This window comes from Emys orbicularis, chromosome 24, assembly GCF_028017835.1.
Source record: "Emys orbicularis isolate rEmyOrb1 chromosome 24, rEmyOrb1.hap1, whole genome shotgun sequence".
Lineage (NCBI taxonomy): Eukaryota > Metazoa > Chordata > Testudines > Emydidae > Emys > Emys orbicularis.
Genome location: NC_088706.1, coordinates 16,425,389 through 16,440,753, shown reverse-complemented (window position 1 = coordinate 16,440,753; position 15,365 = coordinate 16,425,389). Strand labels below are relative to the sequence as shown.

The window sequence follows — 15,365 nt, the reverse complement described above, 5'->3', positions numbered from 1 at the left end:
CAGCATTGCACCAATTTGCCCCGTAGACATATATACCTTTACTCTAATAACCCAACAGTTGCTGAAATGTACAAGCTCTTCATCTCCTTTTACAACCTATTCATTCTCAGCCACAGGCAGGGCTGGTGCTTCCATTTAGGCGACCTAGGAGGTTGCCTAGGGCACCAGGATTTGGGGGGGCAGCATTTTGCCGCCCTTGGTGGCAATTCGGCGGCGGGGGAGTCCTTCCGCGCTCTGGGTCTTCGGCGGCAATTCTGCGGCGGGTCCTTCACTCGCTCCGGGACCCGCCGCCGAAGTGCCCCAAAGACTGGGAGCGAGGAAGGACCCCCTGACACCAACTACACTCATATTACCTGGAGTTCATGCAGATAACAAATGCTTAGAATGCTCTCATACCCCAGCTCACTACTGACAATACTCTTTGTAATAAAACCCCTTCCCCTGCTAATTATATAACATACACAATTCTGCAGTGAAATGAAGATACACATGCAGCTCTTCCCTTTGCTCACATGCATCAGAGTCCAAAACATATATCTCGTCATATCATAATCACAGCTCTGTTACATGCCTCAAAGTAATCCACACATGTCCTCATATCACAGACACACCTTTACCAACAGGACGGGGGACAATGGATTAGCATTCATGACGCATCTCCCGTAAGTAACCAGTTGCAGCTTGTCTGCGGACTGGAGAAACGGATGATCCAACGAGCAGACAGAATTCAAGGATTACCACAACTCTCGGTCAACCGATCAAACGAATTCCAGACAATGATTCTGAACCAGTTTTGTACCAGAAATTGAATTTGTGCTGCAGCAGAATTTTGGTGGCGTTTTCAAGACAGTTCACTGTGTCAATGTGGGCAGCCACAAACCATGACACACATTGTTGAGGACTGCAAAATGACTCAACTTCCTAGAGATCTTCGTGCCTTTAATATTGCTGATAAGAACACTGTGGCTTGGCTTGATTGACTTGAATATGCCAAATAAATAAACCAAGGAGACCCAACCACTGCCTCCACCAGTAGGTATGACTAACACACTGACTGCACATGGAGTGCAAATAATTCCCATTGGCTACTGCCAGCTCCAAGGGACCAAAAAAAGGTAGGTAGCCGGGGCTATGTCCCCCCCCCCCCGCCTTTTTTTGTCCTTTAATAGATGGTGTCCTGTGGGTGAGAGTAAATGGGCTGTGAAAGGTGATGAAGAGCTTATACCTTTCAGCAACTGTGGGGTTATCAGAATAAAGGTATGTGTGTTAATGGGGCATATTGGGGCATTTCTTGGTTTTCAGAAGTCTGAATTTTGCTCAACTCAGTATTCTGCAAGGCGATAATATACCATCAAGGAACCTTAACTCTGCATTAACATAGTTGGGTTTTTTTGCCATTAAATAGAATATGTTTCAGTGGTTTTTCCTTGTGTGAATGTTTTAAAGGATTCAGATGCAATTGGAAGAAAGATACAGAGCAGACCAGATTTACACAGCTTAGAAAAAAACAAGCATCTATCTCACTTACTCTTATGGAGAATCAATTGATTTATGCACTATCAAAATCCAGAAAGAGTGAGTGTGAGCATGACACACACTGACTAGATCAGTTTGCAACTCCCTAGGTGAGGTCACCTGTGGGAACACTCAAAACAGAATATCCACCATGTTTATATATCTTGAAAAGCTGCCCAGTAGCTTTTGCTGAGCAGGGGAAGGGCAGGGAACATGAGGGGGCTGGATATATGCTGGTCTGAGCATCAGTGCCAGGAGAACATGGAAGATGGAGGGGGACACAGCTTCTGTTCATTTACTTCTCACTCTACAGAAACTATTTGTTTTGCTGATTTGTTGGGAGAGTTTGAGCCCAAGGAAGAATTGTTGAGTGGAAAGCAGCCAGGAAAAATCCCATCCAGTTTATTTACTAGAAACGGTGTGAAACAACTACTCTATTGACCCACCTCCAATGCTTCCTCACAAGATTTATTGTAACTCATGAGCAAGTTTGACATACGAATCTTGGGGGAAAAAATTCCCATAAATAAAAGCACCAACTGAAAAGAGCAGCCAGCTTCCTCAATTCATTCAAACCCAGTAAAGTGGCAGCTCCTTCCCACTCCCCTTCATCTTGCACTTATTAAGGCCATTTACCCCAGACAGAGGCTTTAATAACAGGATCAGAGCAGCCATCTGAAAAGTTTAACAGAATAGTTAAGGATAAACTTGATTCAGCTGCAATCTCCAGGGTTCCTGCAAATGGTCCAGCTGGCACCAAGTCCCCCTGACTCATTTGCTAGGACAAACTACACCAGTCTGATCTCAAATGGGAAGTTTTCAGTTTAACACTGCTAATGAGATGCTATGACAGCTGCTGAATACAAGCTCCCCATATCCCAGGGTTTGGCGTTCACCTGCCCCTCTCCATACATAACTAGCTGCCACTAAATCTCAGGATCCCATGTGCACTGGAGGCAGCACATGTTCATTTTTTCAAAACGGGACAAGAAGAGCTAGGCTTGCATTTGTGGATTCATTTGGCTTAAATTCTCCTACCTTCTCACTTTTTCTAACTTTCAGATTTTCTACCTAGTTTTTGCATTTTTTTGCAAAATGCAAAAAAAGTACTTGAGTCACTTATTCTTAGTGATCAGCTTTAACCTTATCGAAGAAAAAGGGTCTTAGATCAATCTAAAGACAAGACAATACCTGCAGGAGTTTGTTGAATGCTAGGCTGCTCAATTCCATGGAAATGTGTTTCTCTTTCTTCTGGCAAATTCTTGGCTGTAGAAGGAAATGATACAATTGCCACAATGTTGGTTACAGAACCACTAGAAAATGTTTCAGTTCCCCATGATTAAGGATGGAGAAAGTTCTGGATTTTTTTTTTTTTTTTTTTTTTAGTTGATGGCAGTGTCCTGGGTAAATGTTCAAATTTCACAGAATATGCATGGCTGCCAAGTCCCCACCCCCACCCTGAACTGTTGTGATTTTCCAACAGAGGGAGAGTTGGCAGTGGGAATTTCCTTTTCTGCTTCCTCTCTGAGGCTGTGGCTGCTTGTGGGCGGTTAGCGGGCCAGCCCTAACCTATGGAGTGTAGAGGGGACAACAGGATGTCTCACCAACAACCAAGGTGAGGAACAAGGGTGTGGAGTGAGAGCCAGCTCAGCATGTGCAGATGAACCACATGGTGCCAGCCCAGCCCGGGGCAGGGATTGGAGCCTGGCTCATTCTGTCCTCAGCTCTGGCCCAGGTCACCCCTGCTGCTTCCTCTCTGCCCTACTGTGGCCCTCACAGCCCTTGGGGAGACACCTCAGTGCCATCTGGAAAGGAGCGGAGACTGGAATCAATCCCCACACTGTAACCAGCACAGTATTCAGCACTGCCACCACTTAGAACACAGGCAGGTCGGTGTATGTGTGTGTGTGGGGGGGGGGGGGTTGCCATGGTGTGAGGGGGCCCTGCCCCACCAAGGGGAGAAAGGTGGTGGGATGGATCCGCCTCAGCTCCTAGCCAGCTGGCACAGTGGTGTCTCCCTAGGGTTGCCAACTCTGATTGGATATATTCCAGGAGGTTTCATCACAATACATAATCTGTAATTAAAGATTAATCTTTAATTCCTGGAGACTCCAGGACAATCCTGAAGGGTTAGTAACCCTATGTCTCTCCTCCAGGCCTGCAGGGGCCACGGTGAAGTGGGCCAGGCCAGGGCTCCTAATTGCCATGTTGTCAGTGCTGACCCACTCTCCCCGCTGGCCATACAGGAAGCAGCGGTTGGCAGCTGGCGCTGAGGGTGAAGCGAGCCAAGCCCTGATCCTTTGCCCAGGCAGGACTGGGCCGGACCAGATTCAACCACATGGTGCCATCTACACACAGTTGGCTTTCTCTGCTCATCCAGGTGGCGTACATCACCCTGTCCATTGTTGAGGACACCCACCTGCCCATCACACCCACCACTTCACTGCCTGCCTCTGGCATGGGACTGGCCCGCTAATGCCCCATGAGCAGCTGTAGCCTCAGTGGGGAGGTAGAAGCAGGGGTACCCATCTCTGCTTCCTCACTGTTGGAGAACAAATCACAGTATTGGACTAATTTTGGGATTTCTATGCAGTCCATGAAACCATGATTTTCACAGTGCCCTACCCATGATCCAGCACAGTTCGTCAAATTGCCACACTGCACCTGATGAAAGCACATGCGAAATCTTTCAGAGATCTCTCACAGGGCTCATTTGTATCTGGAGACATCACTGTGGATGAATATAAATGGAGCCACTGAAATTCCTTGAGGTTCTTTTTGACTGGTCCTTTCGTCCTTGAGATATGCAAACCCAACTGTGACCATTTCAGCACAGCAGGAAACTGGCAACTCTACCGAATGCAAGGACCAGCTCATGTGTAGGACAGGGAGCTACCTTTTCACTTTTGGAGATGGAGTTCAAATCCTCCACTTGTCCACATCAGACACAATTTAATCAGCAGACCTTGTTCAGGAGAGGTTGTGGACTGCCTTGGCTAACTTGTAACACCAGAACAGGAAACTGAATGGAACTTACAGGCAGAACATTGAGACATAGGTATCTGCTCTATCCTTGTATTATTCCTGCAGGATGCTACCTCCATCTGGCAATGGTTCTGATAAATCATCCCATCTGATCCACACACTGGCTCCCCATCATAGCCACAGTCCCGGGAGCACATGCACTGCTCAAAATACTCATCTTCTAAACAGCCAAAAACATTGTTGCATGGCCCAGAGTGAACAAAACCTGAAATGCAAGCAGGAACATCAGAAGCAAAGGAAAGAGGATATTTTTATTGTTTTTTTCTTGTGCTTCCTAGACATGTTTTTTTTTTTCTTTATAAAAATTCCCTGCAGCTTCTCAACAGGAGTTTATGAATTTACTGAAGCTGTGGGAATAGACCAGCCGCTCTGGAATAGCAGCAATGACTGTAATACTTCAAGTCTGTTTATGGTACAGCTCTCCCCCACACACACCAATTTGTGCATCACATGGGACAGAAAGAAATAGGTAGTCTTGGAAGAAGTTATTGTCATGGCAGACACATGAAACTACTCTTTCTACATAATTAACTTGTGGAACTCTCTGCCACAAGTTGTTATTGAGGTCAAGAACTTAGGATAAAAAAATCACAACATTTGTATGAATGAATAATAGTAGCATCCACAATTAAGATAAAAGATTAAGAAAATTATAAGGGACATAAGGCTTCATTTTCAGTGCATAAGCCAACCAATAACTGACAGAGATCGGGAGGAAACTTCCCTCATTAGGAGATTATTCCATAATTGTACATTACTTGTCCTTCTGGAAAAAAAAAAAAGCAACATGTACTAGCTACTGATGGTGACAGAAGACCAAATTAAATGCATCATTGGTCTGATTCGCTGTAGTCATTTCTATGCTCATCACAGGCATTTAAAAACTACCCACTACTGAAGCCTCTAGACACTGAAATAAATCCTCTTTTTGGATTCCGCTTTCAGAGATTGCCAGCTCATCTTTGCTGCAACTTACCAACCCAATGATTGGCTGAGCTTTCCACCTCATTGCACGTTGGCCCATCACAGAGCTCCCGAGCCAGGGGGCTGTTTTCACTCACATTGTAGAAACGAGTCGCTTCGAAAGCTACAGAGCAGCAAGAATGACAAATTATAAACAAGCCATGCGGCTAGGGCTTTAGCATTAGCAAAATCCAAAGACAAACAGCACATACCTGGCTCATAGTAATCATACACTTTGATGGGGACAGGGGCAGTTTTCCCAACTATATACTCTCTGAAGGCTTGAAATTTTACACAGGTCATGCACTGGCTAGGAATCTGCACAAAGGGCATAAGAGTTTTAGTTTAACATGGTCTGCAGTTCTAAAAGTCAGTGGAGTAAGCCAGCTGCTTAACTCAACTCTCACTGTGCTAGATACCTGCACTAACCAAGGTACCTTCCAATACCAAGCTGTTTACTGTGCTGAGACAAGTGTGGCATAAAAACATAGATAGATCAATAAGATACAGGTCCAGCTGAGTCCTGTGTAAGGCACATCCTGCACTGGGGGCAGTGTCAGCGCCACAAACTCAGCCTGTCAGCTGAAACCCAAGCTGTGTTCTCTGGCTTGTGCATCAGCATCATCAATCATAAACTGTTCTGCAAATGGAATTTAGTTAAAGATTCTGTTGCATATGAGCAAGGCAGAAAAGACACCAGCTCCCTCTCCCAGGTATGCACTGATTTGCAGGTCCGATTAAAGTTTGTACTGAGATCCTCATCTGCAAGGAGCTATCAAAGGCAAAGTATTTGTTATTTTATTTAAGCCTGATCCACTGATCAGTTCTCTCTCCTTATCCTAACATTGAAAAATAATAAAATCATACACAAAGTCATTACCTCATCAAAATAAAAAAGGATTTTTCTTCCATCAACTTCATATCTTTTTAATCCAATTTGCTTGTTCATTAATAACTGGAAGGAAATTAAGAGGTTTATCATAAACTCATTTTATGGAAAATATTTTGCAGTCAACAGAAAAACAAAGCTTTCCAAAGTGCTTAGGAAACACCTGATCAGAACCTAAAGAAAACACAACTTCTCTCTGTTGGAAAATTACCTCGGAGGATGAGGTGCTGGTGGTCCAGCAATCAGGGTCACAGGTGCCTCCAGATAAACCAGGAGGAAATTAAGTTTGTGTTTTTCTGATGCGATCTGTCTATGGTGTGAAGTGTCCTGTGAGGTGCAACATGTTATGGTGCAGCACTTGCTAGTTACTGGGGGCCATGCTTATCCCCACAGGAACTCATCTAATATTTCATCCATAATCTAACTGAGTAGCTCCTGGATTATTTTCAGTACCAAGGCTCAAGCAGGACCCCAGACACCCCAAAACACTTGCTAGAGTGCAGTCTCTTGTTTACACTCCCTCAGTCTGCCAGGGAATTATGCTGATGGACCGCACTGGGTATTAAAGGCCCCCTCCCTCCATTGCTGCTGGCTCAAACAACTCAAAACATTCTTCTGCCAGGAAAATTAATCCTTACATTTGAAAAGAGCAGCCATCTGAAAGAGCCCTCGGCACCCTCCCTCGAGATAAGGAGGTCAGGCCAAGCCCCTACTATTCACCTTCTCTACCTCTGGAGCCACAGGGAATCGCAGTACACATTGTGCTAGCCAGGCACCTATGCTTATTCTGCACATGCTCATCAATTACTGTACTGTGATGATCTGCACACACTGGGGATTTCAGAGCAAGACCCACACCTAAAGTGCTGGCTCCCTGAAATCCACGTCATCTGGCGTTGTTCATCAGTGTCCCAAGAGCTGTTCTCCCTGTGCTGTGTGTGCAGCAGGATTACTACCCTTATGGAAAAGTTCAAGAGAATTTATCAGAAAATAACATGACTATTGAATGAACGAGCCATTCCACAGAAACAGATAATTATATCCCTACTACAGAATGCTATAGGATGCCTCAAAGGTCCATAGAAAGGGTCTTGCTCCCTATTAAATTCTATAGGTTTAAACCATTTCTAATCAGATTCCTATTAAATCCACTGGAGTGATGTCCAGTGGATTAGAAGAAGTCTGGATGCTTGGGTTCTATTCCCAACTGTGCTCTGTGTGATTTTAGGCAACTCCCTTAACCTCTCTGTTGATCCATTTGTGATATGAGAACAATATTTTTCATACAACTCTTAAAATACTATTCCTAAAGTGCTTTGAGAACCCAGGATTAATGCCCAATGGAAAGGAGGGCAAGGCATTATTATTATTTGTTAAGAGATACAATGTGGGGCTACAAGCACATGCACTGCAATTCACCCAACCTGCTACTAATATTTGTAGCTGTGAATTTCTTTAGTGTGCTGCTCAGAGCTGTAAAACCATGCGCACAGCTTCCTGCTATTACTGTAAAAAGAAAAGGAACATGTGTTTAAGTCCCACACAATATGGAAAGGGCCAATTTAATTTGTCCGTATAATTTTAGGGGCCTGGTGGTGGCTGTTATTACTCAGCCATGGACGGCTGCAGACAGCCCTTTTATGAGGGCTCGGTGAGACTGGCGCCACTGGGAAATGCTCTGCTCAGCTAAAGTTGCATTTTTTTGGTGAAGTTTGATATGCCAGCCTGTGGTGACCCCTGACCTTGTCGACACCCAGCACTATTAGGAGGATTTGTTGCTACACAGTAAGGGGGGCTGCCTCTTCATTAACCATCACCATCCCCAGAGCTCCATGGGAATCCCCTCTGTGCACATTATTCCCTTGTGAGTGCAAACACCTAACGAGGAAACCTGATTTATAAAAACCCCTAGGACATGGTGGTAAGTGCATGGGGTGGGGGAAGAGAGTGGGAGCAGCAAGAAAACACAGAGATAGGAATGTCTTGAGTCTCTAATGACAAATAAAGTGGTCCAAACAAGAGGCACATTTGGAGCTATGTGTTAAAAAGAGCAGCCTCCTTTTGTAGGCACAATTTGCATGCACATTTTGTGTCACAACTGAACTGCAAGTGCATATCTATGCAATGCCTCCAAGTGCTACAGGTGTGAGAACTGAGATCTCCACCTACAGTTCATTTTTGTGGGTGCAAATTGCACCTGCAGAAAGGGAGACTGGGCCACAGACCTTTGCAAATTGCTCCCTGAAGGAGTTATATCTTTTAGTTGCATGACTCCTTTTATCTGCAGTGGGAATCACTCAGCTGCAGCCCCAGAGAAGGCTGTGGGAATGGACTGCTCAGAACCTTCTCCCATACAAACAACTTTTTCCTCTGACAGGGGTGCTGTCTGCAGAGTGTTTGGTTCAGAGAACTTGCAGACTGGTTGAATTTGAATCAGCTCCTGGGCAGTAAGAGCTATGCAAATCGCAGTGCTGCTTCCAAAGGCAAGAGGATGGAGCGGCCCGCAGTTAAATCTCTCTCAGCACAGATGTTTCATGCTCTGGGTGCTTCATGGGTTCAATCTTCACATCAAGAAGCAAGTGTAATCAACTCTCCCCCCGCCCCGCCCCCCCAAGCAATAGGGAAAGAAAATTATCTGTTACTCTATGGAACCAGCATCTTAAAGGGCATACCCCTCCCTCCACCCCCAAACAACAATAGACCATTGGTGAACTGAGATCCTTTACTGCCTTCCCTCCCTAACAGAAACCCTGGGGGCACTGGGAACAGGGGAGATCATGATCTAGGGAAAGGGGAGATGGGAAAGGCCACCACAAACACATTTGTTTATAGGGAGGAAGCAAAGACAGACCTTTGTGCCCAGTGCTTGAGAAATGCCTGTGTGTGCCTAATGTGTTGGAGAGATCATTCAGCTGTGACAGGGGAGGGATATTAAACTCGCATACGATGCTTCCCAGATATAATGTATTTAACAATACATCCAGTGTGGGTCAGTCTTTGACCCCTTCTCTACTCCGGCTTGGATATGTTCCCCATTTTGTTCTGTTCTGTCCCCCAGGATGCACGTCAGCATTTGGAAGGGAGACCTGCAGTGCCTCGACATTGGCATGAGGGTGCTAAATGGGACACCCGAATCCCTGAGGTCCCACGTGTCTCAAATATTCTGTGGCAGATTTGTGGTGCAGTGCCCAAAGCTTGTTATGACCACCCAGTGGAAGGCTAAGGCCTTTCTGACTCATCCATCATTAAAGTGCCTGGGTGCTGAATAGAACAGTTAGCATGTACAGGCCACTTCGCATGTGCCATGCACTGTGCGATTATTAACTAATTGCCAGAGTAGTCATTCCTGTGAGGCAAGTAAGTATTATCCTTATTTTACAGATGAAGGATATTGGGGCACAGAGAGAAGAAGTGACCGGCTAAGATCACACAGTGAATCCGTGGGGGAACTGGGATTAAAACTCAGGAGTTCCTAATTCCTAGATCAGTGGTTCTCAACCAGAGGTCCAGGGCCCCCTGGCAGGGTGCAAACAGCTTTCAGGGAATGCACCAAGCAGGGCCAGTGTTAGATTCGCTGGGGCCAGGGCAGAAAGCTGAAGCCGCGCCATGTGGGGCTGAAGTCTGGGGCCCTGAACTCTGCCACCTGGGTCTGAGGTCGAAGCCTGGGCAATTTAGCTTTGCGGGGCCCCCTGTGGTGTGCGGCCCTAGGCAACAGTCTTGCTTGCAACTCCCTAATGCTGGCTGTGGCTTTTATATGCAGAAAAAAGTTGTTGTGGCACAGGCAGGCCGTGAAGTTTTTATAACTTGTTGGGGGAGTCTCAGAAAGAAAAAAGCTTGAGAACCCCTGTCCTAGATCATGGTACATCCACTCTGGCGTTAACCACACATCAAACTACTAGTAAAGCTGGCTTTATTCAGAATGAGCAGAGTGCCAGCATAAACCACTAAGTCTTGATGGTGTGAGTACTGAACAGGCCCTGTGCTGGCCCTCTGTTCAGGAGTGGAATTGCTCCTACTTTAAAACTCTCGATCTATAGCTCTGTGCAGAACAAACCTCACTAATTCATTCCCTCCATGTACTAGAGAAACACTTGGCTGGCACAGCCATGAAATCAGTCTAATACCAGAACACAATTCTCTTGGCCAAAACCATTCTAGGATTAACTGACACATAAACCTTGCAGCCTCCAGAAAGTGTCAGCACCTGAAACCCCAAGAGGAAAATCCACCCCAGCGGCTCATTCCAATGTTCCTGTGCTGTGGGGAGGTGCAGGTTAGGCCAACACAGTGTGTCCTGGGTCCTGAGAGCTCCTACTGCTTCTTTAGCTGCATCAGGCCCTACCAGGAATATAAGGAGCCCCTGGGGTTGGCTTCTTAGCCCAATATGCCAGTGCTTTCTAGTGTTTCACTCCTTGCTTTTCCTGGACCTCTCTCAGACTCTTTTATACTATTTGCTTCGATTGCCCCTTTCAGTAACATATTCCAAAGATTTAGTCCCATTTGTGTAATGCAATTCTGTCCAACAGAGGAGCGCTCGCACTTCACTCCTGGTGTTTGATCCCCTCTCCAGTGTGAACAATTTATCGTTAGCAACAATCAGTCCCTTCCATTATTTTTGAAACCTCAGAGCCTCCTCTTCTGCAAGGAGAATAAGCCCAGCAACTCCCTTAGCCCTTACAGCTGGTATTCTCTCCATTGATCTGTATGTGCCCCCTTCAAAGTAATAGCCTCCTTCTTTCAGAACAGTATCAGCTCACCTATTCATCATCCATCCCTCTGGCTAACAGAGAAGAGGTCCTGACAGTGATTCTAACTGGGAATGTTACTATCTGCTCTAAAGCTGCCCTGCATCTCCTGTTCCTAAGCCAGTTTTCCACCCATATCCTTTTGCCTTTACTTATAGCACTTCCACAGGAAGTAATCCAAACGTAAACCAAGACCAACATAGGCCCCTCAGTTATTTCCTCACTATCTTCCACACAGCAATATGGAAGACTCCTGTTGGTGATATTTCCTTATACTGATATGCAACCTCCCATTACCTATAGGCAACATATGTACTACCCACACATCCTCTGCAGTCTGTGAAAAAGAAGCAGAAGAGAGGTTCAACATTACTATCTCTATAGCAAGGACTCTAGGGTTCCCCACAATTTGACCTGGGTTTTCCTGCACTTTCTACTCTGCTTTAGGCATTTATGATTGTTCCACTTGTTGCAGGGGAAAGAGAGAATCCCAGACTCAGGAATTAGCCGGTAAGTGAAAGAAAACTTAATTTTCAAATGCATATATTTAAAACACAGCAGATTGGAGATTCCAAGGGTGCACACACACTGTATCCTGCTACCCATATTTACAAAACCTTTTCCATTTTCTTGTAAAGTAAATGCTCCATGCATTACAGGCATATATATCTGCACAAAAACAAGTATACATGCTCCCCTAATACATAAAAGGTCAAATTCTATTCTCAGATACTAACAAACAATCTCACTGGCTTCAGTGACAGTTATGTGAGAGTATCTGAGGGCAAGTTTTGACTCAAACTGCAGCCCTCTGAAGATGCACATAATGGCTTCATCTTCACTGGGGGGGGGAAAGGTGCATTCTCAACTCAAATTAACTAACTTGAGGTACAATCCTAGTGAAGACAAGGCAGTTTGTAGTCTTCACGTGAGTTAGAAAGTCAAATTAAACTGCCTTGTCTTCAGTAGAATTGTACCTTGTTAGTTAACTTGAGTTATGAACACAGTTTTTCCCCCCCACAGAAAAGACAAGGCCATTAAAGGAAGAGGTCTGTTGTGTAGAGAAATTCCTGATTAGCTCTTTTGCTGTTTCTCAGAGATAGCATGTTAGTTCCTTTTCTCTCTTCAGATAGAGCGTCACTAACAATTTTATTTATAATATCAAAAAGCAATGAAAACAGTGTAATGCTGCAACAAAGCCTAAAGCGAATCTGAAGATTGTAGTTCCTCCCTTCTAGAGGGCTGGCTGGGCAAGAGGCACATTCTGTCCACCTCAGTTTGGCTTGCAATAAACATGATGTTCTCCCAGAAAAAAAAATTCCAAGACACAGAGCCTCCAATGAAATCGAATCCAGATGTTGGAGATAATACAGCCCCTAAGAAGCCATAAACAGCTCCTGTTGGAGCACATTTTCACTTCAGCTTTTCCAAATGAGTCTCATTTAATTACCATGAGCCATGCACAGTAATAAAGGCTTATTTGGCTGAGTTAGGTAAATTTGTTAATCTTACTCAGAACATCTGTTTCCCCACTTCAGATAAATATTTTCTGACAAGTGAAATCTCCAACCCTCTGATTTTAATTACATCTCTTCTCACATAATATGGCATTTACCTCCACAAGCGCCTCAAAGGGAATCCCTGCTAATGAAAGAGCCAAGGCCAACCCCTAAGCACATGCTCTGCACTCTGATCACAACATCTTACCTGCTCCAGGCTCTCAATATCTGCTCGGAAACCTGAGAACAAGGGCACCTCCAAGACAGCCATGTTTGACGATCCCGAATGCAGCCACCTTCCCAAGGGGGATAAAAAGAGAGAGAATAAAGTTAGGACCTGAGTTAAAACATACCCGGAGCAGTTGGGGATGAAGCAGACTTGAGACAGAAGCTTTCAAAGAAAAGTTACACCCAAGGTCTAGGAGAAGAAGATACCTAATCCCAACTGAAGGGCTTGCTAAAAGCCACATTCTCTTTAGTTTTATCAATGCTCCTTGTGACAGGTTGGACCCCGCTTCTGGGATGCCGCCTGATATGCTGGGGTTTAACTGATCCTCCCCTGCGCAATCAGCCTGGGTTCCGTCTCCCTGCTGTGCTGAATTAGGCTCTCTTGTAGCACACACACAGGTAGGGCCACACCCTGCTGCGGACACAGACTGAAGTCAGTTCTGTGTGAGAGGGCTCCCTCCCCCAGCACTCACGTGTCCACCCCTTTTGGGAGACAAATCCAAAATACTACTGTCTTGCACTGAATAGAAATATTTGTACAGCGCAAGCTCATAAAATTCACCCTCTTCCTCAATGTGAAGAGAGATGTGCATAACTTCTTGCCCCCCCCTTTAGAAATTACAGAAATTGGGTTTAATAATAAACAAAACAACTTTTATTAACTACAAAAGGTGAATTTTAAGTGAATATAAGAGATAACAGACAGAACAAAGCAGATTACTGAGCAAATAAAACAAAGTACGCAAGCTAAGATCAATATACTTGATAAACAGGTTATAAAATGTAATTCCTTACCCTAAATATTATTTTAGTCAGGTTGCAAAGTTTCTGTGGTTCAGAATTCCAGTTATATTTCTTTTCAGACTGGACCCCTGTCTCAGTCTGGACTCCCCCCCCCGCCGCCTTCCCTTCAGGTGGCTTTAGCACTCTTCTTGGGCAGACAGGCCATGGAGACGAGGAGTCCTGTTTGCCTTCCTCCCCATCCTTAAATAGGATTTACATAAGGCGGGAATCCTTTGTTTCCCAAACTTGACACATACACCCTTCCCTTCCAGTGGAAAGTTACAAAAAGTCCCAGGTAATGTTTAGTATCAGGTGACAAGACCACCTGACCTAGTAGTGTCACAGTTAATTCCCCCCCCCGCCCCCCAGGAGGGAGAGAGATTAGTATCTTCATGGTTTTGTTGTTCCTTCCTGATGGCTCATCAAATTTGATGGCCTGTCCTCTGGTGGGTGTCTTCCCAATACACCACCAGTTGTAATTGTTACATAGTCCATATTCCTAACTTTAGATACAGACATGATACATGCATACAAATTGAATAATCACATCCCAGTAAATCATAGCCTTTCCAAGGATACCTTACAAGACCCATCTTGCATAAAGTATATCTCAGTTATGTTATATCCATATTATAAGCATATTTCCATAAAGAATATGGAGTGTAACGTCACACTCCTCTCTGCTTTTGCTAGCCAAAAATTAAGTGCAGCCCATAGAGCACAAAGAGGTGGGAAGGCAGGCAGAAGAGGAGGAGAAGGATACAGTCTATCATGGGACTGCTAGACTAATTATTAATTATTGGACATCACTGGGCAAGTGCGCTGCTGACAGAGGGAAATGGCCCCTTGTGGGAGGAAATGCTTCTGCTTCTCCCTCAAGTGGCCTGCTGGGAATGGATTAAGGCATAAGAAAGAGTAGTGCCTGGATTGGTGACCCTGGCACACATGTGCAACGTATATTGCAAACAAGAAACAACGCAGAAAGGTAGCTCAGACATGCAGCAGCTCTGCACAGTCCCACTTTTGTGGATGGGGGGCATTCTAGGCACTAACAGGGCCTCTGAATCCCTCTCCCCAGCCCTGCACTTAGATATCAGGGTAATGGGTAATTAAACATACACAGACTCGCTTCAGATAATGCCCATGTCTTGTGACCCTGGACAAGATGGAAATTCAGCCACCTCTACATGGAATAACTCAGCCTGAGGGTCACCACTTGCAGAACTTCATGATACAATCCAAAGCTCTTATTGAGCGTCACAAACATAAACCGCAAGGCTCTGGGCTTTATCTGCGGCTCTGTCAATAAAAAAGCATGGCCATATCTTAAAGGAAATGCAGAGACACACTGGGCTCAATGTGATATACATGAGAAGTGCCTAAGGGCACATCTACACAGCAAAAAAAACCCCAAACCAAAACAAAAAAACAGCCCTGCGGCAGCGAGTTCCAGAGCCCACATCAACTGACTTGGTCTTGCGCTATGGGGCTAAAAATAGCATTGCAGGCACTCCCAGTCGGGCTGGAGCCTGGGCTCTGAAACCAGCGAGGGGGGAGGGTCTATGTCCCCAGGCTCCAGTACAATCAGGAACATCTACACTGCTATTTTTACCCCTGTGGCGCAACCCCCATGAGCCAGAGTCAGCTGACCTAGGCTCTGAGACTTGCTGCCGTAGGTTTTTTTTTTTTTTTTTTTTT

The 15,365-nt window shown here is 45.2% G+C and overlaps 1 protein-coding gene across 1 annotated transcript in view; it reads right to left on the bottom strand.

Annotated features, from left to right (window-relative positions):
- CPAMD8 (C3 and PZP like alpha-2-macroglobulin domain containing 8) overlaps positions 1 to 15,365 on the bottom strand; it is a 103,243-nt gene that overhangs the window by 14,883 nt on the left and 72,995 nt on the right. Inside the window, exons 36-41 of the mRNA XM_065422397.1 lie at positions 12,865 to 12,952; positions 6,404 to 6,478; positions 5,736 to 5,841; positions 5,537 to 5,647; positions 4,553 to 4,765; positions 2,707 to 2,781 (exon numbers count right to left, since the gene is read on the bottom strand). Coding sequence (XP_065278469.1) covers positions 2,707 to 2,781; positions 4,553 to 4,765; positions 5,537 to 5,647; positions 5,736 to 5,841; positions 6,404 to 6,478; positions 12,865 to 12,952 — 668 coding nt within the window. The remainder of the gene's footprint in view (positions 1 to 2,706; positions 2,782 to 4,552; positions 4,766 to 5,536; positions 5,648 to 5,735; positions 5,842 to 6,403; positions 6,479 to 12,864; positions 12,953 to 15,365) is intronic.